General features: G+C 46.2%; 1 protein-coding gene across 5 annotated transcripts in view; it reads right to left on the bottom strand.

The window, feature by feature from the left end:
• Window positions 1–24198, bottom strand: part of MYH11 (myosin heavy chain 11) — a 164371-nt gene that overhangs the window by 98434 nt on the left and 41739 nt on the right. For all 5 annotated transcript variants that reach the window (XM_064362464.1, XM_064362466.1, XM_012477419.3 and 2 more), the window contains one exon: window positions 1245–1272. In XM_064362464.1, coding sequence (XP_064218534.1) covers window positions 1245–1272 — 28 coding nt within the window. The remainder of the gene's footprint in view (window positions 1–1244; window positions 1273–24198) is intronic.

Here is a 24198-nt window from a genome sequence, read left to right as displayed (position 1 = left end):
TTGTGAACATGTGCAGAGCAGAAAAAATCTGATTCCCCCAATGCACATGTTCCCAGCTAAGGCTGAACAGGGCAATGCTCTACCTTCTAGTTTCAACTCTCATACTGTAAACAAGTGTCCTTTTTGTAGTGTATTTAGTGCCACCATTTTTTGTATTTTGGGGCTTTTTGTTAGTTATCTTGCAGCTTAAAATGTCCTCTCAGATGTGCTTGCTTTGGCAGCACACATTAAAAATGCCCCCAGCACAGTGATAAAGTGTTGGCTCATGTTTCTAAGTTACAGTAAGGCTGTGGCATCCATTATGTAAGAAAGACACATCAGATAAACTTCATCCAGGCATCAGTCACAGGGCCGTTGGCTATGAGTTCAATGTCAGTGAATCAACAATATATATTAAGTAAATACCTGTTTCTTGCATGTAATACAATAGTGAAAATTTTCTGAATGATTCTGAAATGATTCTGAAATTTTCTATGTACCTAGGTCTTCAAAGAAACAGTGATACCAATCACCTAATATGGCACTGATGTGTTAGTGGCTTGATAACTGTGAAATATTGAAGTGAGAGTTTAACATCTTCCCTATCAATGAAGATGGCTGTTATGCAATTAGATGAGATTCTGCATATAAAATGTATAGTTCAAGTCCTAGCACACAGTACATGATCAACAAATGCTAGTTTTTTTAGAAGGAGGAGAGGTATAGAACCAAATGATACCAGGTGTCATTAAGAGTTTAAATCTGGGCCAGGCATGGTGGCTCACACCTGTAATCCCAGCACTTCAGGAGGCCGAGGCAGGCGGATCACGAGGTCAGGAGTTCAAGACCAGCCTGACCAGCATGGTGAAACCCTGTCTCTACTAAAAATACAAAAATTAGCCAGGCATGGTGGTGCGCACCTGTAATCCCAGCTACTCAGGAGGCTGAGGCAGGAGAATCACTTGAACCTGGGAGGCAGAGGTTGCAATGAGCTGAGATCGCACCACGGCACTCCAGCCTGGGCAACAGAGCAAGACTCCGTCTCAAAAAAAAAAAAAAAGAGTTTAAGTTTGCCTGCCTCTGCAGGAGAACCTATGTCATAAATGTTAAAGGAGCATCTACACTGTGCCAGGTATAAGGAAAGTTCACTTGGAACGGTGAACAAATCAGATCTCTGCACTCATGGATCTTTTCTTTCACAGGCTGGATCTCGACGCAAAAAAAACAAAACAAAACAAAACAGAATAAAAAGCGCTTCCACTTACGTGCATAGGATGGACTGGTCCTCCCGATCTGCAAACAGAAAGAAAAAAGAGCCATGAATTAGGAGCTCTGAGCTAAGGGCGTGGACGTGGCTCCTCCCAGGGCCCTCCCTCTAAAACTGAGCCATGGGTCACCTGTGGAATCTGGCCTGCAGACCCTGGCTCTCCAAAGGATGAATGAATGCACTCTCACACCTGGTTCAGTGATTTCAGTGACCTAGGGATGGCTGTGGGCTGCTTTCAGAGGGTGAAATGGAATCAACCGACCCAGACTCTGTGTTCATCCACACTTTTATTCTGTAGATTTTACAACAGAGGTTCTAAGTGAACACACTGTGGATAATTAACATGGGTAAGAGAATGGTTTTATCACTGATAAAAGTTTTTGGTTTGGAGCCCAGAGTAAACACTATTAACAGGTAATTCCTCTTTGATCTTCCCCTGAGAGGACCACCCAGCACAACATTTACCGAAGTAAACAGAGTAGAGACCAGACGTGGAGTAAACAGACTTTCCCTGGGAAGGCCTTTGATCATCTCGAGCTCTTTCCTATGCTAATGTTCAATGAGGCGGCTGCCTTCAGCAGGCCTCAGTAAAACCTCGTGGCCTTCTAAAAGGTTTGAGATTACAATCTTTAACTTTTCCTAGTATTCTGCCAGCCACTCCAAGTGGATATCAACATAGAGCTCTTTCATGCCGGCCCCACTGGGGTGACAACAGGCCAGCTGGGCTCATTGCCCAGGCCACAGGGGCCAAGACCAGAGCCAAAGGGGCAGCCCCAAAGTCCCAGAAGAAGCCCCAGAAAGATACTGGAGCCTGACTGACCCAGGAGTCATCAGCATCCAGCCACATCAGCTCTGGGGGTGTCCCGGGAGGCCCACCCCACCCGGATTAGGTTAGGGACAGAACACAGATGCTTGATCTACACAGATCGGGGTGCCACTTAGCCACTTCTCAGCTCTGTGGCCTTGGGCAAATATTCTTGAACTCCATGCCTCAGTTCCTTAAACTGTAATATAGTACTGTGTTTCCTGTAAATCCAGCATCCATTTCCTCTTCTTCCAGAGGCATCCTGTGGTCCTTGAGGTTTTGTCACCTCTGCCACCATGTACAGTCTTAGTGGGACTTCCCCATAAGCACCTTCAATGAAGAGGTAAGAATGTGTTCCAGTCTGCATTGGTCGGACTCTCTGGCCTAAAACTCCAGACTCAGTGAAGGACAGGGAAGCACAGCAGGTGGACAGAGCTCTGAGGGGGACTTCCTGTCTGCCCTCAGGCCCAAGCAGCCCTAGTCTCTGTCATTTTCCAAGCCTGATTCCTAGTCTTCCCACTGCATTCGTGAGCTCCTCCATACTCCCCCACAAATCCCTTTCCTCTGCTACATGACACAATCAGTCTCTGTTGTTTACCACCAGAGAAACCCAAAGGATACAGAGGGCATCAAAGAATTAGACGTGATTAAGCAGACATGACCCATCACCTTCTACTCTTAAAGAGGCCTCTGAGGTGGAGCCAGGCTCTGAGGACTCATTTCCTCCCCAGAGAGAGATCTGAGAACAGTTACTAACACTTTCAACGGTCACCTAATAATGTAGAAATCACAGCATCGTATCTGGTGGAAGGCAAACCCACAGTGGCAAGCATTTCTTAAATCCACTCCCTGGCTTCAGTCCTGCTATCACAGTGCTCAGCGCTAACGAGCTTCATTTCATCAAAAACCTCCCAGGCTTGGTTTAACATTGTATCTCTAGTACCTGGCAGATAGAGAGTGGATGCTGAATTAAACTTGTTGGATGGATGGATGGATGGATGGATGGGTGGATGGATGGGAGGATGGCTGGATGGAAGGGTAGATGGGTGAAGAGAAGGGTGAGTGGATGAGTAGCTAGATGGATGGGTGGGGGACGGATGAACTGAATGATGGATGGGAGGGTGGATGGGTGGGTGGATAGGTAGATGAGTAGGTGAGTAGGTGCGTGGGTGGATGGGCAGATGGGTAGGAAGATGGATGGATGAATGGATGGGAGGATGGATGAACAAATGGATAGATGAGTAGATAGGTGGCAGGATAGAAGGACAGGTAGACGGATAAGTGGACAGAAAAAAGGAAGAAAGGATGAAAGGATGGATGGATAGATTTGTGGGAGGATAAGTGGGTGGATGGATGGATGGATGGATGAATGGGTAGACAGATGGGCGGCTGAATGGGTAGACTGGTAGGTGGATGGGAGAATGGATAGATAGGCAAATGGATGGTAGGATAAATGGATGGGTGGCTGGGTGAATAGGTAGACAGGTGGCTGGATGGAAGGATGGACAGATGGATAGAGAGACAGGAGGATAAATGGATGAGTGGCTGGGTGGGTAAGTGGATGGATGGATGGAAAGAAGGATGGATGGATGGATGGATGGACAGATGGATAGATAGAAGAAAGGAAGGAAGGGTAGATGGATAGGTAGGTGGGTAGGTGAGTGGGTATATGGCTGGGTGGATGATTGGATGGAAGGAGGGAAGGATGAGTGGGAGGATGAGTGGGTGGATGAGCGGGTGGATGAGTGGGTGAATGGGAGGGAGGATAGAGTGGATGGGTGGGTGAATGAGTGGGATGGATGGATAGATGGATGGACAGACAGATCTATGCATGTATATATCTATGTATGTATGGATGGATGGATGGGACCGATGAAGGCCATGACTGTGTATCACTGTGGGACAGAGAGGGCAGTAGTGACCACAAATGGAGGTAGGGGGATTTACATTACACAGAGAAGGTCTGCCCCACCCCAGGGCAAGATGAAAGAGACGGGTCTTTCTTCCATCTGAAATCTGGAGAGAGAGAGAACTGATTGGAGATGCGCAGCTTCCTCAGATCCTACGTCCACCTCCAGTCAATTCTCCCTCTTCCCCTGGATTATAGGTGGATGTCTGGGTGGCCCGGTTGAATGAAATCCTCAGGACACAAGGCCTAAAGACTAGTCAACTCTGGAGTTTCAGTTCTGGTGTGTTCACACAGCGGCACATTTAAAAATAGGCAGGCCGGGCGTGGTGGCTGACCCCTGTGATCCCATCACTTTGGGAGGCCGAGGCCAAGGAGGCAGATCACTTGAGTTCAAGAGTTCCAGACCGCCTGGCCAACAGGGCAAAACCCCATCTCTACTAAAAGTACAAAAATTAGCCGAGTGTGGTGGTATACGCTTATAATCCCAGCTACTCAGGAGGCTGAGGCAGGATAATTGCTTCAATCCAGGAGGCGGAGTTTGCAGTGAGCCCTGATTGTGCCACTACACTCCAGCCTGGGCGACAAGAGCGAAAAGGGAAAAAAAGGAGAGAGAGAGAGAAAGGAGATTAGAGACACAGGGGAGAGCATCATGTGAAGGAGACGGAGGGTGGAGTGAGTCACTACCCACAGGCAAGGACACCAAGGGCTGCTGGCAGCCACCAGAAGCCAGGGAGGAGGCAGGGGACGGAGTCTCCCTCAGAGTACCTGGGAGGACCAATCCTCCTGATGCCTCGATTTCAGACCTCTGGACCTCCAGGACAGTGAGAGAATAAATGCCTGTGGTCTTAAGCCACCACCTTAGTGGTCGTCGTGATGGCAACCACAGGGACTAATAGTCACACGGCTAGTAAGGGTTAGGTGGATTCACGCTCAGGGTCTGCCTGATTCCAAGGACTGCTTTCACCAATGCATTCTTCACCCTCCTCAAGTCACCCACACTCATCTTCTGGGGACATCTCCTTCCAAGAAAAAAACAGGAAGAAAACAGGCTGGGAGCGGCGGCTCTTACATATATAATTCCAGCACTTTGGGAGGCCAAGGCAGGTGGATCACCTGAGGTCAAGAGTTTGAGACCAGCCTGGGCAACATGGTGAACCCCCATCTCTACTAAAAATACACAAACAATTAGCCAGATATGGTGGTGCGCGCCTGTAATTCCAGATACTCGTGAGGCTGAGGCAGAAGAATTGCTTGAACCTGGGAGGGAGGTAGAGTTTGCAGTGAGCTGAGATTGCACTAAATGGGTGACAGAGCAAGACTTCATCTCAAAAAGAAAAGAAAAGAAACAGGAAGAAAGCAATCCATTATACTCTGGAGAGAGACCTTCAGCTTCCACCTTCAGCTTCCACTCGGGGAGAAATTCACTCGAGGACATAACAAAATGGGAAACCAGTTTAAAAAAATTTTTTTTTTTTTTTTCCTGAGATAGTCTTGCTCTGTCACCTGGACTGGAGTGCAGTGGCTCAATCTTGGCTCACTGCAACCTCTGCCTCCTGAGTTCAAGCAATTTTCCTACCTGAGCTTCCTGAGTAGCTGGGACTACAGGCGCATGCCACCACGCCCGGCTAATTTTTGCATTTTTTCTAGAGACGGGGTTTCACCATGTTGGCCAGGCTGGTCTCAAACTCCTGACCTCAGGTGATCTGCCCACCTCAGCCTTCCAAAGTGCTAAAAAATGACATTTTAAAAGAGGTAAAGGACGGAAGAACCAGGTACCCAGCAATTAGAACCCAGGCAGAGAGAACCTCCTGGGACCGGCCCAGACAACCTCTACTACTATCTTAAGGAAAGATTTTGAGATGGACGGACAGATAGGCGATGTTGATCCCCTATTTCAGGGAGAGAGGTAGGTTTTCCCGGCAGCCTTGTGAATCCTCAAGCCCACAGCAGGAGAGATTTATAGGCTCAGATGTTCACACACTCCCCAGGAGAGGGAGCAGGCTCCAGGGGAAGGCCTGGGAGCTGCCAGCATGGCTCCAAGCTGGGGGATGCAGGGAGACCTCTGGCCTGATGTTCCCATCGGAAACACACCGCCTCCAGGCGTGGGAAGCTTGCAGGGCACTGCTTACGAGCAGAAGATCTCCATGTGGGTGCTGTTTGCCAACCCACGTGGAAAACAGGGAACTCTGAGATCCTGCAACTTTTTATCTGATTCCTTCCCCAAGCCTGAGCTTGTGTGGGACTCAAAAGCAGTGTTCTCTGTACAAAGCAGTTTCACCCCTTCCTTCCTTTGCACAGGCGATTTTTTCCGCCCGGGGCAGCCACCACCCCTTCTCTTCCAGCCTAATCCATTCTCTTTTTTTCATGGAAGTGAAATTTACACTGCATTAAATGAACCATTTTAGGCTGGGCATGGTGGCTCATGGCTGTAATCCCAGCACTTTGGGAGGCTGAGGCGGGTGGATCACCTGAGATCAGGAGTTCATGACCAGCTTGGCCAGCATGGAGAAACCCTGTCTCTACGAAAAGTACAAAACATTAGCCAGAGGTGGTGTGGGTGCCTGTCATCGCAGCAATTTGGGAGGCTGAGGCAGGAGAATCACTGGAACCCAGGAGGCGGAGGTTGTGGTGAGCCAAAATCACACCATTGCACTCCAGCCTAGGCAACAAGAGTGAAATTCCACCTCAAAAAAAAAAAAAAAAAAAAAAAAAAGGAACCATTTTAAAGTGAATAATTCAAGCCAGGTGTGGTAGCTTATCCCTGTAATCCCAACACTTTGGGAGGCTGAGGCAGGCAGATCTGAAGTCAGAAGTTCGAGACCAGCATGGTGAAACCCCATCTGTACCAAAAATACAAAAATTAGCTGGATACAGTGGTGTACAACTGTAACCCCAGCTACTCAGGAGGCTGAGGCAGGAGAATCTTGTGAACCAGGGAGGTGTAGGTTGCAGTGAGCCGAGATCACGCTACTGCACTCCAGCCTGAGTGACAGAAGGAGTCTGTGTCTCAGAAAATAATAAAAAGATAAAAAAGTGAATAATTTGGGGGCATTTAGTACATTCACAATGTTACGTAACTACCACCTCTATCTACTTCTAAAATACTTTGTCACCCCCAAAATGAAAACCTGTACCTGTTCATCAGTCATACCCCTGTAAACCCTGCCGACCACCAATTTGCTTTCTGTCTCTAGGGACTTACCTATTCTAGCTATTTTGGCATAAATGGAATTATACCATGCGTGGCCTCTTGTGTTTGGCTTCCTTCACTTAGCACGTGGCTGGAGTTAATCCCTGTTGCAGCAGGTCCCAGACTTCACGCCTATTTGTGGCTGAGTCGTATCACATTGCATGGATAGACTGTACTTCGTTTATCCATTCAACAGTTGACGGACATTTGGGTTATTTCCACCTTTTGGCTGTTCTGCACAGTGCTGCCATGAACATTCCTGCACAAATTTTAGTTTGAGTACCTTTTTGGTTCTTTGTGTATATACCCTAATCTGTATGTGAAACGTCATCTTGGGAGTCAACTCTTCCATGCTATCTTCTCTAACTCTGCACTTTTCTAGAGCTGAGCTGGTGACCTTTCCACTTTACTCTCTACCTGCAGGATGGCCATGGACAGTGGTGCATGTTGTACACTGCATAACTCTATGCAGAAACTATTCACACTGGTCACTGTAGATGTGTGTATTTATTGTAATAATCTTTCAGCAGATGGAGGAAAAGTCCTTTGAGAAAATGATGCGTTTCTCTAATTCTATAAACATGAGGGTCACAAGGCCTACTGGCTCCCATGGTCCAAAGGTTCTCTGTATTTTAGCAATTATCATCATTGTGATCCTTAATTAACAAATGTCTCAAAACATTTTTTCGGGAAAAGGTACAGATTATATGGAATGGTAATGGACCATCTATCCATGATCTGGCCTGCAGAGTTTTTCTTTTCCATATTGGTAAAAATTATGCTACTTTCATTATCCATAATATGCAAAAAGTAGAAACAACCAAATGTCCATGAATGGGTAAATGGATGAATGAAAGGTGGTCTGCCCAGACAATGGGATTCAGTATTCAGCCACAAAAAGAAAGGACCGTATGACCGGGTGCCGTGGCTCATGCCTGGAATTCCAGCACTTTGGGAGGCCGAGGTGGGTGGATTAATTGAGCCCAGGAGTCTGATACCAGCTTGGGCAACATGGCGAAACCCTGTCTCTACAAAAAAATACAAACATTCCCAGGCATAGTGGCATGTGCCTGTGGTCCCAGCTACTCAGGAGGCTGAGGTGGGACCATGGTTTGAGCCTAGGAGGTGGAGGTTGTGGTAAGCCAAGACAGTGCCACTGTACAGCTGGGATGATAGAGACAGACCCTGTCTCAAAAAAAAAAAAAAAAAAGTACGAATCCATCATACAATGTGGATGAACCTTGACAATATTATACTAAGTCAAAGAAGCAGGCTGCCCAGGCGCGGTGGCTCACGCCTGTAACCCCAGCACCAGACTAGTCAGGTGGATCACAAGTTCAGGAGTTTGAGACTAGCTTGGCCAATGTGGTGAAACCCTGTCTCTATTAAAAATACAAAACTTAGCCAGGTGTGGTGGCAGGTGCCTGTAGTCCCAGCTGCTTGGGAGGCTGAGCAGGAAAATCACTTAAACTGGGGAGGCGGAGGTTGCAGTGAGCCAAGACCATGCCATTGCACTCCAGCCTGGAAAACAGAGTGAGACTTCATCTCAAACAAACAAATGAAAAAAGAAGTCAGCCACAAAAGGTCACATGTGATTCCATTTATATGACATTTGCAGAATAGGCAAATCCATAGAGACAGAAAGTAGCTTAGTGAGTTCGTGGCTGCCCGGGGCTGGGGGTAGGAATATGGAGTGATAAAAAATGTGCACAAGATTTCTTTGGGGGATGATAGAAATATAAAATCACATTGCAGTGATGGCTGCATAACGATGTAAACTACTCGTGAATTTAGATGGTTATGCAGCCATCACTGCAATATAATTTAGGTGTGAATTGTATCTTTGACATGAATTTATTTAAACTATACCACATAAAGCTTTTTAAAAAATGATGTTCATTTTATACCACCTCTGAATGGTTATAAATCTGACTCCTTCCCCTTCACGCAGGTCTATCTGATTCCCAATAATTACAGAATTGTTTGTTTTTAATGCTTTTCCCATGGACCCAGGAGCTCCTGAAGGTCAAGGGCTGTGCCTGATCCCGGGTACAAAGAACTATGCCTGACACACAGTAGGTGCTCAGGAAATGCTTGTTGATTTCAATTGCTCTCCGGCTCAGAGAAGCAACTGAGGTAGAAGCAATGGAAAATGCATATTTATGTGTTCACATATTCACTCAGCAAACGAGTCCTGACCCAGGTACTGAAACCACAAAAGTCAGTAAGATCTGCTTTTTTTTTCTTTCTTTCTTTCTTTTTTAAGAGATGAGGTCTCACTCTGATGCCCAGGCTGGAGTGCAGTAGCATGATCATAGTTCACTCCAAACTCCTGGGCTCATGTGATCCTCCCATCTCAGCCTCCTGAGCAGCTGGGACCACAAGTGCATATCACCATGCCTGGTCAATGTTTTCATTTTTTTGTAGAGACAGGGCCTTACCATATTGGCCAGGCTTGTTTCAAACTCCTGGCCTCAAATGATCCTCCCACCTCGGCCTCCCAGGTAACTGAAATTACAGGCTGAAGCCAATGCACCTGGCTGCATGCCTTGTTTACCCTTGCTTTTGAGCAGCTCACGACTGAGGGTGGGAGTCAGCTGGGCAAATAAATGACTGTAAGATATGAGACTTATATCTTACAGACTCATAGCCATTCAGATGGGTGTGCACCCCAAGTGCTACTGACATGAAGTTTTTTGTTTTTTTTTTACACTCCCTGAGCAAGACAGGAAGGCTTCACGGCAGAGGTGACCACTCAGTGTCATTAAGAAGGATGTGTAGAAATCTCCCGGGGAGAGGTAGCAGCAGAGCATCCCAAGCAGAGGGCCTGGGACAGAAGCTCCGAAGTGGGCAGGGACACAGTGCCTAGCGCTCCTGGAGGTTGCCAGGGCTGGAGCCTGCCAGGGCTGGAGCTGGGGGCTGCTGCCTGGGGCTGCTGCCTGGGGCTGAGCTTCCCAGTCCAGATACCCAGGGCTTGTGTCACCTCCCACCCCAGCCTTAAACGTGCCTCTCTCCCCTCCTCCTTCCCAGACTCCCTGCCCAGCCTTGGATGTGCAAGGCCCCAGGCGTGTTTCCTGAGAAGATAAAGGGCTTCAGCCGTTCCTCCCCCTGCTGCAGTCCTGAGGACTCCCAGGAGGTACCCAGTTCCCCACAGACCAGCTATTTCAGCCCAAGCCCAAACATAAGCTCGTGGATTCTGGCTGGGGAGCCAGCGCAGTGCAGGCTGACCATAAAAGGAGAAAACCCAGCCGGGACTGAGCACAGACACAGACTCGCTGTGTCCATCCTTTCTGGCGCCAGGCGGCTGGGGGACCCAGTGAGAGGTAGTCAATGCCCTGTCTCTGCAGGGCCATCAATACCCCTGGCTAGTAAAGAAGAAAAGTCTCAGCCTCCACTGTGTGCAGAAAAGCAGCCCTCTACCTAATGCCCTGTGCAAAGGCGGATGCCAGAGGTTCCAGATCTGCTGTGACGTGACTGTGAACGTGGCCACCACATGGCCCTCGACAGTGGGTCCCGGGCAGATGACCACTAATGCCTGCTGAAATTGTCTTGTCCATGCACCGTGTCCCCACACACTGCCCAAACTGGAGTAGGCACAGTCATCATCCTCATGGGACAAGTGGGGAAACTGAGGCACGAAGTCACAGCCCTGGCTGAGCTGGGAGCTGAACCCAGCTCCAGGGCCCGTGCCCTAAGCCGCTCTGTAAGTGAGGGCTCTTCTCTTTTCCCAGCCTTCATCTCCCCACTCTACTCCCCCGGCAGAGTTGGTTAGGATGAGATGCTGAGTAGGAAGAGATACTTTGAAGGCCTGTGCTGCAACCCAACAGGGGTATTTTCCAAACCTGCAGGAAGTCCTGGTATTTTAAAAGCAGAACTGGGCTGGGCATAGGAGCTCATGCCTGTAATCCCAGTGCTTTGGGAGGCTGAGGACAGGCCAGATACAAAGCTTGAGGCCAAGGGTTTGACACGCAAAGTGATACCTCCAGCTCTATGAAAAATTCTTTTTTTTGAGATGCAGTTTTGATCTTGTTGCCCAGGCTAGAGTGCCGTGGCACAATCCCGGCTCACCACAACCTCTGCCCCCTGGGTTCAGGTGATTCTTCTGCCTCAGCCTCCTGAATAGCTGGGATTACAGGCATGCACCACCACACCTGGCTAATTTTGTATTTTTAATAAAGACCAGGTTTCTCCATGTTGGTTAGACTTGTCTCAAACTCTCAACCTCAGGTGATCCACCCAGCTTGGCATCCCTAAGTGCTGGGATTATAGGCATAAGCCACCAAGCCCAGCCTGAAAAAATTTATTTGAATTAGCTGGGCACAGAGGTGTGTGCCTGTAGTCCCAGCTATTTAGAAGGCTGAGGCAGGAAAACTGCTTGAGCCCAGGAGTTCAAAGTTACAGGGAACCATTATTGCGCCACTGCAATCTAACGTGGGTGTCAGAGTGAAACCTTGTCTCTAAAAAAATCTAATAAATAAAAAAGTAAGGCTGAGCCCAGTGGCTCATGCCTGTAATCCCAGTCATTTGGGAGGCTGAAGTGGGCAGATCACAAGGTCAGGAGATAGAGACCAGCCTGACCAACATGACAAAATCCTGTCTCTACTATAAATACAAAAAATTAGTTGGGCATGGTGGCGTGTGCCTGTAGTCCCAGCTACTCGGGAGGCTGAGGCAGGAAAATTGCTTGAATCCGGGAGGCGGAGATTGCAGTGAGCCAAGATCACCCCATTGTACTCCAGCCCAGGCGACAGTATGAGACTCTGTCTCAAAAAAAAAAAAAAACAAACATAAAAGCAGAACTGGCAGTGAAGGGGTGTAGGCAGGGAAACCAGTCTCTCCCTCTTGGGCCTCCACTCCTACCTCCTACATTCTCCCCCTCCTCTCTACTCCAGCCCCAGCAGCCTCGTGGAACCTGTATCAAGTTTCTTAGTCAAGCTCACAGGTCACCTTCCAAGGAGGCCTCCTCTGTCCTCCCAAGGCCCCCAGGCGTGCACCTCCCCTCTCCCTGGACCTCTTCTTCTTAGCAGCTAGCTGTAGGATGATTCAATTCATATTTACACATACACACACTAGGCTCTGTCTATGACAACATAGGACCTACTCTGTGGCACATAGTAGGTCCTCAATCAATACTGTTAGATGACCGCGTGTGGTGGGTCACATCTATAATTCCAGCACTTTGGGAGGCCAAGGCAGGAGGATTGCTTGAGGCCAAGAGTTCAACGCCAGCCTAGGCAACATAATGAGACCATGTCTCTAAAAAAATTTAAAAATTAGCCAAGTGTGGGCTAGGTACAGTGGCTCATGCCTGTAAACCCAGCCCTTTGGGAGGCTGAGGCAGGTGGACCACAAGGTCAGGAGTTCGAGCCCAACCTGGCCAACACAGTGAAACCCCACCTCTACTAAAAACACAAAAATTAGCTGGGCATGAGGGCTGCACCTGTAGTCCCAGCTACGCAGGAGGCTGAGGCAGGAGAATCGCTTGAACCCAGGAAACAGAGGTTGCAGTGAGCCAAGATCATGCCACTGCACTCCAGCCTGGGCCACAGAGTGAGACTCCATCTCAAAAAAAAAAATTAGCCAGGTATGATGATGTGCGCCTGTAGTCCCAGCTACTTGGGAGGCTGAGAGGGGAAGATTGCTTGAGCCCAGGAGTTGGAGGCTGGAGTCAGCTATGAGTGCACCACTGCACTCCAGCCTAGGCAACAGAGCAAGGGCGTCTCATGAAAAAAATACCATTGGATCAACAAGGAAACGGGGAACCAGACTCTCCAGAGGCTGGGAGGACAGTGAGGGAGGTGCCTGACACATGCAATTTAACAAGGAAGGTGCTGGCCAGGCACTGTGGCTTATGCCTGTGATCCCAGCATTTTGGGAGGCCGAGGCAGGTGAATCATTTGAGATCAGTTCAAGACCAGCCTGGACAACATAGCAAAACTTCACCTCTACAAAAAATACAAAAATGAGCCGGCTGTGGTGGTGCATGCCTATAACCCAGCTACTCTGGAGGCTGAGGTGGGAGGATCGCCTGAGCCTGGAGAGGCTGAGGCTCTGGTGAGCTGAGATCACACCTTACACTCCAGTTTGAGCAACAGGGTGAGACCCTGTCTCAAAAAAAACAAAACAAAGCAAACAAGGAAGTTGTCCCCAAGTGTCAGCTGGGGCTTTTCGAGTTCACTCCCTTAAGTATATCCCTCATGCAATTTAATATTTCCTTTTTTTTTTTTTTTTTGAGACAGAGTCTCGCTGTGTTGCCCAGGCTGGAGTGCAGTGCCGTGATCTTGGTTCACTGCAACCTCCACCTCCCAGGTTCAAGGGATTCTCCTGCCTTGTTCTCCCTAGTAGCTGGGATTACAGGCACACACCATCACACCCAGCTAAATTTTGTATTTTTAGTAGAGACGGGGTTTCATCATGTTGACAAGCATGGTCTCGATCTCCTGACCTCATGATCTGCTTGCCTCAGCCTCCCAAAGTGCTGGGATTATAGATGTGAACCACTGCGCCCAGCCAATATTTACTTTATTATTATTATTATTATTTAATAATTCTCCTTTGCTCTTTCCCTTCCCTGGGTACCAAAAAAAAGGTGAACTTTTTGTAGTAAGTCAGAGCACCAAACAGCTACTCCTAGTACCTCCGTAAAGACTGAGCCAGACCCACAGAGCCACTGTCCCTGTCATTTCCAAACAGGCCAGACACAGAGCTGACAGCCACTGCAAAATCCACAGGAGACAAAGAAGCATGTGGCTGTTCCCCTCCCTGGAGTGTCTGTAGCAGCACTGCCTCTGCAGGGAAACAGCTGGGGATGACTTCTTGGCTCCACCTCTTAGTCACCTCTGCCCCCAGGGCCTGTTTCCTAAAAATCCAGACCTTTCAAGGTTGTGAAGATAACTGAATGAGACTGGATTCAAAAAAGGTTAAAATCTCCCATGGCACATTTAAGAGCTTAATAATTGCCATTAATATAATCTTAATCATCACCATTATCTAAAATAGTGACCTAGGGAAGAGGTTATAGACAGCAGTGATTTTGAATCAGGAGGACGGGATATTGGACCAAGTTCAAGTCCTTTCTGATTACCAGGTGTTACAGTCTCAATGTTCATGTCTCCCCACAAATTCATATGTTGGCATCCTCACTCCCAAAGTGATGATATTAGGAGGCGGGCCTTTGGGAGGTGATGAGATCCTGAGGGACCCATTCTCATGAACGGCATTAGTATCCTTCTAAAAGACCCAGAGAGCTAGCAGGTCCCTTGCACCACGTGAGACACAGAGAGAAAGCACCATTAGGCTCTCACCAGACACCAAGCTTGATCTTGGACTTCCCAGCCCCCAGAACCACAAGAAACAAATATCTGTTTAAAAGCCACCCAGTCGATGATAAACATATCATATAGCCCCTGAACAGACTAAGACACAAGGCCTGTGCTAGTCCCTTAGCTTTCTGGGGGCCTCAGTTTCCTCTTCTGTTATATGGGGACAAGAGTACTACACTGTCCATACCACGCTACCTTGGAGAGAAGAGAAAGATTCTGAGGGCAGTGGAGCTGGGTCCCCAGGTTCGACTCAGTTCTGGGGCCAGGTCACTCAGTGTGCTGAGTTTTCCCCATCTACCAAATGCGGAGGCTGCCACCCACCCTGTGTGGTGCTGGCGGGGACCAAGTAATTGAGATTTATAGAGCAGTGAGCCCAGGACCTATCACAGGGGCCCCATGGACATCAGCGCCCTTCCTTGCTCTGCCTCTATTGGGGAGCAGCCTCAGGGGAGGTGGGTAAGCAGGAACTAGCCCCCAGGGGGCTGCCAATCACAGGAAGATACAGCTGAGTGTGGGAACTTGCAAAGTAGAGAAAGTCGTTGGGATCACTCTACCCGCAGAGTTGTCTTAAGCTTAGAGAGGACTCAGCCAAGAGCCCCAGGCTGATAAAGGCTGGCTATGTTTCTTTTTCTAATCCCCTGAGAGTGGCCATTTGTTGCTAATGAGGTGAGGATAAAACATGACTTGACTATCTTGCACAGGGTGAGTGAGTGCGGATGCTCAGAATGGAATCTTATCTGCCTTTCCTGCCCCTCCCACACCCCAGGGACCTATGGAGGGGCTCTAAAGTGGTTCTTGTCTGGAGGGCTTTAGTGGCACTTTTCTCCTACTCATCACGTTCATTTATTGAACTCAGCTCCAGCCTCCTATGCTTTGAGATGTCAACACTCTTGAGATGTAAGAAGACAGACCCTCTGCGGTAGACAGACTCCCATGGGGGCCAGCGGAGTCCCCTGTGGCTGCTCAGTGGCCTGGACTGACCAGCAGGGCTCTGGCTTTGGAGTCAGGATAATGCAAGCGTATATTTGGCTCTGACACTTACCAAACCTTTGGCCAATTCTCCATTGCTCTGAGTCTGTTTTCCCCGCTGTAAAAGAGGGCTAAGAAAAGCTTCTGCCCTAGCGTCGGATCTCCCAACAAGCCTTGTAAGCCCACATGCTGAGGACATACCCACACAGGCACATATGCCGAGGAAGAATTTCATAGTTGCCATTTCATAAACACCACCAAGGTAAACATCATGGGAAAAATAACAACTTTAGGCTGGGCGTGGTGGCTCACGCCCATGATCCCAGCACTTTGGGAGGCCAAGGCAAGAGGATCACTTGAGGCCAGGAGTAAGAGACAAGCCTGGGCAATACCGTGAGACCCTATCTCTAAAATAAATAAATAAATAAATAAATAAATAAATAAATAATTATTTTTTGACTGGGCACTGTGGCTCATGCTTGTAATCTCAGCACTTTGGGAAGCCTAGGTAGGTGGATCACTTGAACTCAGGAGTTCAAGACAAGCCTGGGCAACATGGTGAAATCCTGTCTCTACAAAAAAACATAAATATTAGCCATGTGTGGTGTTACGTGCCTGTAGTCCCAGATACTTGGGGAGCTGAGGTGAGAGGATCACGGGAGCCTAGGAGGTCAAGGTTACAGTGAGTCGTGTTCGTGCCACTGCACTCTAGCCTGGGTGACAAAGGGAGAACCTGTCTCAAAAATAAAAAAGGCCAGGCCCAGTGGCTCACGCCTGTAATCCCAGTACTTTGGGAGGCTGAGGTGGGTGGATCACCTGAGGTCAGGAGTTCAAGACCATCCAGACCAACATGGTGAAACCCCATCTCTACTAAAAATATAAAAATTAGCTGGGCGTGGTGGTGTGTGCCTGTAATCCCAGCTACTCAGGAGGCTGAGGCAGAAGAATGACTTAAACCCAGGAGGTGGAAGTTGCCGTGAGTTGAGATCGTGCCATTGTACTCCAGCCTGGGTGACAAGAGTGAAACTCTGTCTCAAAACAAAAACAAAAAACACTTTTTAAAAAAAAAATTAGCTGAGTGTGGTACTGCATCTCTGTAGTCTCAGCTGCTTGGCATGCTGAGGCAGGAGGACTGCTGAACCCAGGAGTTTAAGGCTGCAGTGAGCTATGATTGCACCACTGTACTCCAGACTGGGCAACACAGCAAGACCCTGTCTCTAAAAAAAGCAAAAACAGAAACAATTTTGTCAGCCTTCCTTACTTTATAATTTAATAATGTTTTTATTTTGGATGACATATGCCTGCACCATGATAGTTTCAGGGCTTAATTTTAAAATTTCTAGTCTGGTCCTGTCCACCTCGTAGGTTTGCGGTAGAGATTAACAGAATATTTCTGAAAAGCCCTGAGCTTATAGGAAGCATATAATAAAAATCCATGATGAGTATTGCTTCTTTGGGAAATAAGGCACGAGCGGATTCCCATCAGAAGATGGTAGGTTGAGTGCATGCATTTAGCTCTCTTCCTTCCTAAACGTTGCTAAAATAACAGCAAAAGATTTTTCAAAAGTACACGAACCAGTTTAGCTGGGCGTGTTGGCTCATGCCTGGAGTCCCAGCTCTTAGGAAGGCACAGGCAGGAGGATAGCTTTAGCCCAAGAGTTCGAGACCTGCCTAGGAAATATAACAAGACCCCATTCTCCAAACAAAAGGAAAAAAGAAAAGTAAAAAAAAAAAAAAGGAAGAAGAAGTGTAAAAAGACTGGGCGCAGTGGCTCACACCTGTAATCCCAGCACTTTGGGAGGCTGAGGCAGGTGGATCACCTGAGGTCAGGAGTTCGAGACCAGCCTGGCCAACCCATCTCTACTAAAAATATAATACACTGCACTCCTGCCTGCACAACAAGAGCGAAACGCCATCTTAAAAAAAAAAAAAGTGTAAAAATACATGAGGCAGTTTAAAAAGAACGCGAGAGGGGAGGACAGCAAAGCCACCTTGGAAGCCAGAGAACAAGATAAGTGTTGAATAGTACAAAGAAAAAGGCCGGGCACTGTGGCTCACACCCGTAATCCTAGCACTTTGGGAGGCCGAGTTGGGTGGATCACCTGAGGTCAGGAGTTCAAGACCAGCTTGACCAATATGGTGAAACCCCATCTCTACTTAAAATACAAAAATTAGCTGGGCGTGGTGGTGGATGCCTGTAATACCAGCTACTTGGGAGGCTGAGGCAGAAGAATCATTTGAACCTGGGAGGGGAGGTTGCAGTGAGCCAATATCGCGCCATTGCACTCCAGCCTGGGCAACAAGAGCAAAACTCCATCTCAAAAAAAAAAAAAAAAAAAAAGATGCCAAGAAAAAAGTCTAAGTCAGCAGTAAGGAAAGGTGAGAAACGACCTAATTTCAACACAGAGTTCCCCATTTCTACCCCAAACCTCAGAAACTGACAACACCAGGGAACTCTAGCAGAGAAGATCAAGGAGGAGATTAAAACATAAGGACTGGATGAAATATAAGGCACTGTCAGACCCCTTGGATACCTTCTACACTCCCTGAAGCCAAGTGACTGCCTTTCCCACACCCCACAGAAGGTGGTGGATTTAGTCTCTGGTGAGGGTTTAACAGAGGGTCTCTGTCCTGGGGGACACCAGGAACCACAGTGAAAGAAGGAAGGTAATGTACAAATTTCATCCCAAATTTTGAAACCCTCAACTTATTCTCAACTAAACCCTCTAAATGATGCTAAACAGAGCTTTAACTTTCAGGCAGAAGATTCTTCTACAAACTTTCTCTGAAGAATCAGATTAGCCCACGAACAAAAGACAGAAAGACAAATCAGAAGGGTCCTAATGGGGTGACTCAGCTCTTTCTTATAGCCAAGCACATGAGCAAGCCCATCCTACAAGCACCGAGCTTCCATCAACTCTTTGGTATCCCATGCTTAAAGCATCCCAGATGAATGGATAGCCAAGAATCCCAAGACATTTGAAGAAATCACCAATATGACAGACAGAAAAAACAAATACATAGGAAAATATGTATCTTGGAGAAAAGTGACTATGCATGAAATATCCTTTGAGAATCAGGATATCACATCCACAGAAAAACAATGTCATATGAAAGAAACATTTAGAAAATAAAATAGATTTTTTGGAATTTAATAAAATATATACCAGACATTTAAAATACAATGGAAGGGTTACCCATACAATAGAATTAAAAACATTAAGGTGATGAAAACAACAAGAGAAAGAGATTAAAATTATAGGATCCATCTAGGAGTTCCATTATGGAAATAAAAAGACTTCTAGGAAAAAGAAACAGAGAACACAGGGAGAAAGAAAGCATCGAAGAAATAAATTTATGGACACAAGTTTATAGATTAATTGGGCCACTAAGTGTTCAGCATAATGCATAAAAAAGGACTCATAGCAAGTCCCATCATCATGAACAGGGGGTAAAGAGAGTCTAAAAGTTTCTAGAGAAGGAGGAGAAACAAAAACTGGTAATGTATGAAGGATCAAGAATATTCTCAGCCAGGAAGGTAAATATCATCAATCTCTCTCTCTCTCTCTCTCTGTCACACACACACACACTCACACACACACACACACACGAATCAGAATGAGTTTCATCTTCTCAAAACTGAAACTGAAGCTAGAAGGCAACAAAGCAACGCCTTAAAAAGCTCAGGCAAGAAAGTTATTTATAACTTTCCAAAAACAACTTGCTTGCCTGAAATTTTACACCCAGCTAAACTATTCTTTAAGTGTTAGAGAAGCATCAAGCCTCTCAAATATGCAAGATTTCAATGCCTCAGGATAACATACATCCTTTCTTGAGAAACTACTGGACGAAGTGCTCAATTTAAGCAGGAGAGTAAGGCAAGAAAGAGGAAGACATGAAAACTGAGAAACAAAGAATCTACTATGAAAGCATCACAGGGAATTTCAAGGATGGTGAAAATGATCCTATATGACAGTTACTAGCTATAGAGAAGGCCAGGGCAGATCGGAAGGCTATAGCAGAGATCACCTTCAAGGAGACAGTATCAGTATGATCCCCAATACATGTCTGGCCATATTAAAAGGAGATTAACTAATTTAGAAGGAGGATTTGGGGCAGAATTGGTGGTTAAATGCATAGAAAACAAGGTTGGGGAAAAAGGCAATTGCTAATTCCAAAAAAAAAAAAACAGGTGATACAGAAAAAAGAAAAGTAGTCACAAAGCAGTGCAAAGCTCAGGTTTGAATAAGATCTACATAATCATAATAATATAAACTCTAGATAGCATGTACATAGTCCAAATAATGGAAACTCTGAACACCGAGTTTGTCAAAATTAAGATAAAATTATATATAGACTCTACAAGATGAGGCATGTATGCTGGAACAAGGAAGTAGGTAAATGAGTTAAATTTCATCTTTCCTGGAGAAAAGTCAAGAGATTATACCTGAAATTGAAAACAAAATTAAGATTGCAGCACTAAGATCAAGCTCTTTTTAGAGATACGGTGGTAAATTAAAAAAAAAACAAAGGAGTTGAGAATTAGCAGAGGATGGCTATTTTTCTTAACAAGCCTTCAAAAGTTACTTGACTCTAAGCCACCTGCATGAATACTTTTAATAAAAATTAAAACAAAATTTAAAAAAAAGGAAACAAGAACTTCCTACATGCACTGATATGTATCACTGTCTGGCAAAATATAGACTTGTATATATATGGAATGCTAGTATTTATGGAGAACCCTTAGGGAATAAAATAGATACCTATTTGCTTATACTTGCAAAATTATCTCTAGAACAAAACCTCATACACTAGAAACCGTAATTGTCCCTTGGGAGGGAAGCTAGGGGTGTAACGCACAAGGTTGACAGGAGAAGTTCAGCTTTGGAATTTGGATGTATCATCTTTCCAAAAACAAACCACAGCCAGGCGCGGTGGCTCATGCCTGTAACCTCATCACAGTGGGAGGTCAAGATGGACAGATCACCTGAGATCAAGAGTTTGAAACCAGCCTGGCCAACATGGCGAAACCCCATCTCTACTAAAAATACAAAAAATTAGCCAGGTGTGGTGGTGTGCACCTGTGATCCCAGCTACTCAGGAGGCTGAGGCAGGAGAATCGCTTTTACCCAGGACACAGAGGTTGCGGTGAGCCGAGATTGCGCCACTGCACTCCAGCCTGGGCAACAGAGTGACAGTCTCAAAAACTACAAGAATGGAAACAACAACAATCAAGTAAAATCAAAAAATGGGGAAATTTTAAAATAAATGACATAATTTATACATACAGTTATAAGATACATCTTTTAAATATTGGCCTCTCCTCCCCCTACCCTCAAGGGGCTTGGCTTCCGCTGGGGAGGGTGCCATGTTGTAAAGTATTTCTTAGAAAGTCCCTCCCATATTCCCAACTCCTGTAAGGCAGCAAAGGGCTCAGCTCTGGCTCTGAGCTCCCTGCCACTGTATACTAGTCAAACCCTCCAAAATGGCTCCTCCCACCCTCATTATACCCATTCTCACCTCCACATTTATGCTTTTATTATTGTTGGCTAGAAAGCCATTCCTGTTCCCTTTCTCTCATCTTAGCAAACTATTCTTCAAGGCTTATAAAGCCCACCTCTCCCAAATCACCCACCCCATCCATTCTTTCCCTGGTAGGTTCTTTTCTATAAACAACTCTGATCACTCATTAATTCAGCAAATATTAACAAAATGAGTAGCTACTACATGCCAGGCACCAGAAAATGTGCTGGAGATACAAGGCAGAACATGCAGAGAAGGATGGAGTTTATGGGTCCTTGGGAACTTACTGTCCATATGACATAATTGCAATGCGTCATCCTATATTCAGTGCACATGTTACCCATCCCTCTTCAGTCCCCCCTTTTCACACCCCATCTTGTTTCATGAAGCACTCAAGGAAGAAGCCACGTGTGCTAGCTTTCCCTCTCCAGCTTGACGGTAAGCTCAGGGTGGATCCTCGCCTAGTGACTTAACAGCATGAGATAGCGCCATTTATCGAGGGAGTCAACACACTGCACCCACATGTTCCTTCACGAAAACCAGTTTCCTCCTTGGGACTTGGGGAAACAACAAGATGAACAGAATTCTTCCCAAGCTTAAATTTTCCTCCATGGTTTTTGAGATTCTTTTTATTTTTGGAGTCTATAATCAATGATTTGCCAAAATAGATGAGTGCATAGCAGTTATTGATTAGCATTTAAATTAAGTAAAGAGCTTATCTTATGGATGGGTGTGCTCATGTTTGTCATTTTCTTTCCTTTTTCTTTCTTTCTTTTTTTTTTTTTTTGTTGTTGAGACAGGTTCTTACTCTGTTGCCAAGGCTGGAGTACCACAGCATGATCATAGCACGCTGCATTCTCGAAGTCCTGAGCTCAAGCGATCCTCCTGCCTCAGCCTCCATGGTAGCTAGGACTACAGACTCACACCACCGTGGCCAGATAATTATCTTTTTGTAGAGACAAGATCTTACTATGTTGCCCAGGCTGGTCTTGGTCTCCTGGCCTCAAGTGATCCTCCTGCCTTGGCCTCCCAAAGTGCTAGGATTGGATAAACGCCGCCGAGCTCAGTCATGACTGTCATTTCCTATTGGAGCTTACTACATGTTAAATGAACATTTCTCAGTAGTTTTAGAGAGCTAACTATGGCATTTTGTGTTAAAACCTAGAGCCTACGAGGAATGAAATGTATGAACACGGGGTGCCCTTGTCGATTACAACATTGCCCCATAGTTAAGAGGTGGTCTAGGGCAGGCGTCTCAAACCACTGGACCACTGACTGGTACCGCACAGCAGGAGTTGAGTAGTGGGCTTCATCTGTATTTACAGCCACTCCCCATCACTAAATTACCATCTGAGCTCCGCCTCCTGTCAGATCATGGGCGGCATCAGATTCTTAAAGGACCTCGAACGCTGTTGTGAACTACGCATGCGAGGGATCTAGGTTGCGCTGCTTCTTATGAGAATCTAATGCCTGATGATCTGTCACTGTCTCCCATCACCGCCAGATGGGACTGTCCAGTTGCAGGAAAACAAGCTCAGGACTCCCACTGATTCTACACTGTGGTGAGCTGTATTATTATTTCATTACATATCACAATGTAATAATATAAATAAAGTGCACCATAAATGTAATATGCTTGAATCATCCCCAAACTCTCTCTCCCCTGTGGTCCATGGAAAAATGGTCTTCCATGAAACTGGTCCCTGGTACCAAAAAGGTTGGAGACTGCTGGTCTAGGAAAGCAAAAGTCCCTATGACACAAAAAGGTTCTTCAATGACTACATGAGCAATCAAACTCCACTGAAACCTCCTTCTCTGCCACCTACGATTCAATGGCTTCACCTTGCCAATCACTGGGCATCAACATCTACCATCATGCTACAAACACAAAACAAAGTGGCAGCTCTGTGATATTTTAAGGTGCAGTGATTGGCAAAGTCAGTGGCCTTAGAAAGGCCATAAAAAAACATTCAGGCGCCTGGTGAGGTAGCTCACGCCTGTAATCCCAGCACTTTGGGAGGCTGAGGTGGGTGGATCACCTGATGCCAGGAGTTCAAGACCAGCCTGATCAACATGTTGAAACCCTATCTCTACTAAAAATACAAAATTAGCCAAGCATGGTGGCGCATGCCTGTAATCCCAGCTACTTGGGAGGCTGAGGCAGGAGAATTGCTTGAATCCAGAAGGCAGAGGTTGCAGTGAGCTGAGATCGCACCATTGCACTCCAACCTGGGCAACAAGAGTGAAACTCGGTCAAAAAAAAAAAAAAAAAAAAAAGATTCAGGACAATCACAGCTAAATGAACACCAGGACCACAATGGTCTTGCTGTTCATTTAGCTGCGAGTTACCCTGAATCTGTACTAAACACCAAAGAAGTAAAAGAAGCCCTTAGGAAAACTGGTGACCCATCAAATAAATCTGCAAGCATGATTTAGCTCGGGCTGCGGAAGTCAAGCGTGACATGAAGAACGTCGTTTTATCTCTCACATGATTTTGTCCCTCACCCCAAAAAAAGTTAAGGCAAAAACACACCCACTCTTAATTCATTTTATAATGAATCTACTAATTAGCACCTACTTGTAATTAAAAAATTCTTGTTACATGTAAGATGAAACGAACCTATTTTTATAATTTGCAATGTTGTTTTTTTTCTTTTCTTTTTTCTTCTTTTGAGACAAGGTCTGGCTCTATCTCCCAGGCTGGAGTGCAGTGGCATGATCTCAGCTCATGGCAACCTCCAGTTCAAGCGATCCTCCCACCTCAGCTTCCTGAGAAGCGTGACTACAGGCAGGCACTATCATACCCAGCTTATTTTTAAATTTTTTGCAGAGACAGGGTTTCACTGTATTGCCCAGACTGGTCTCAAACTCGTGACCTCAAGCAATCCACCTGTCTGGGCTTCCCAAAGTGCTGGGATTACGTGCATGAGCCACCGTGCCCGACTTGCAATGTCATTTTTCAAGCTTTTAAACCTTTTGCCCACTCTCCTTCCCTCCTCCACACACATACTAATCTACAGTAAAACTTTGGTCCCTGTTTTAAGGGATCTTTTTCTGGAAGCAATTATCTTCAGATGGCAAAGATTTCCTTCATTTCATGCCGTTCAGCTTAGTTGTGTATGAAAGGTCACATAGCAAGATGTTAATGGCAATGACTTTTAAATGACAGAATTATAGATGCCAGCAAGTTCTCTTTTACTTAAATATATGTTTAAGTTTTTCTAGAATAAATAC

The sequence above is a fragment of the Aotus nancymaae genome, unplaced genomic scaffold, assembly GCF_030222135.1.
Source record: "Aotus nancymaae isolate 86718 unplaced genomic scaffold, 86718_ANA_hifiasm-v0.15.2.pri h1tg000049l, whole genome shotgun sequence".
NCBI lineage: Eukaryota > Metazoa > Chordata > Mammalia > Primates > Aotidae > Aotus > Aotus nancymaae.
This window is presented reverse-complemented; position numbering and strand designations above follow the sequence as displayed.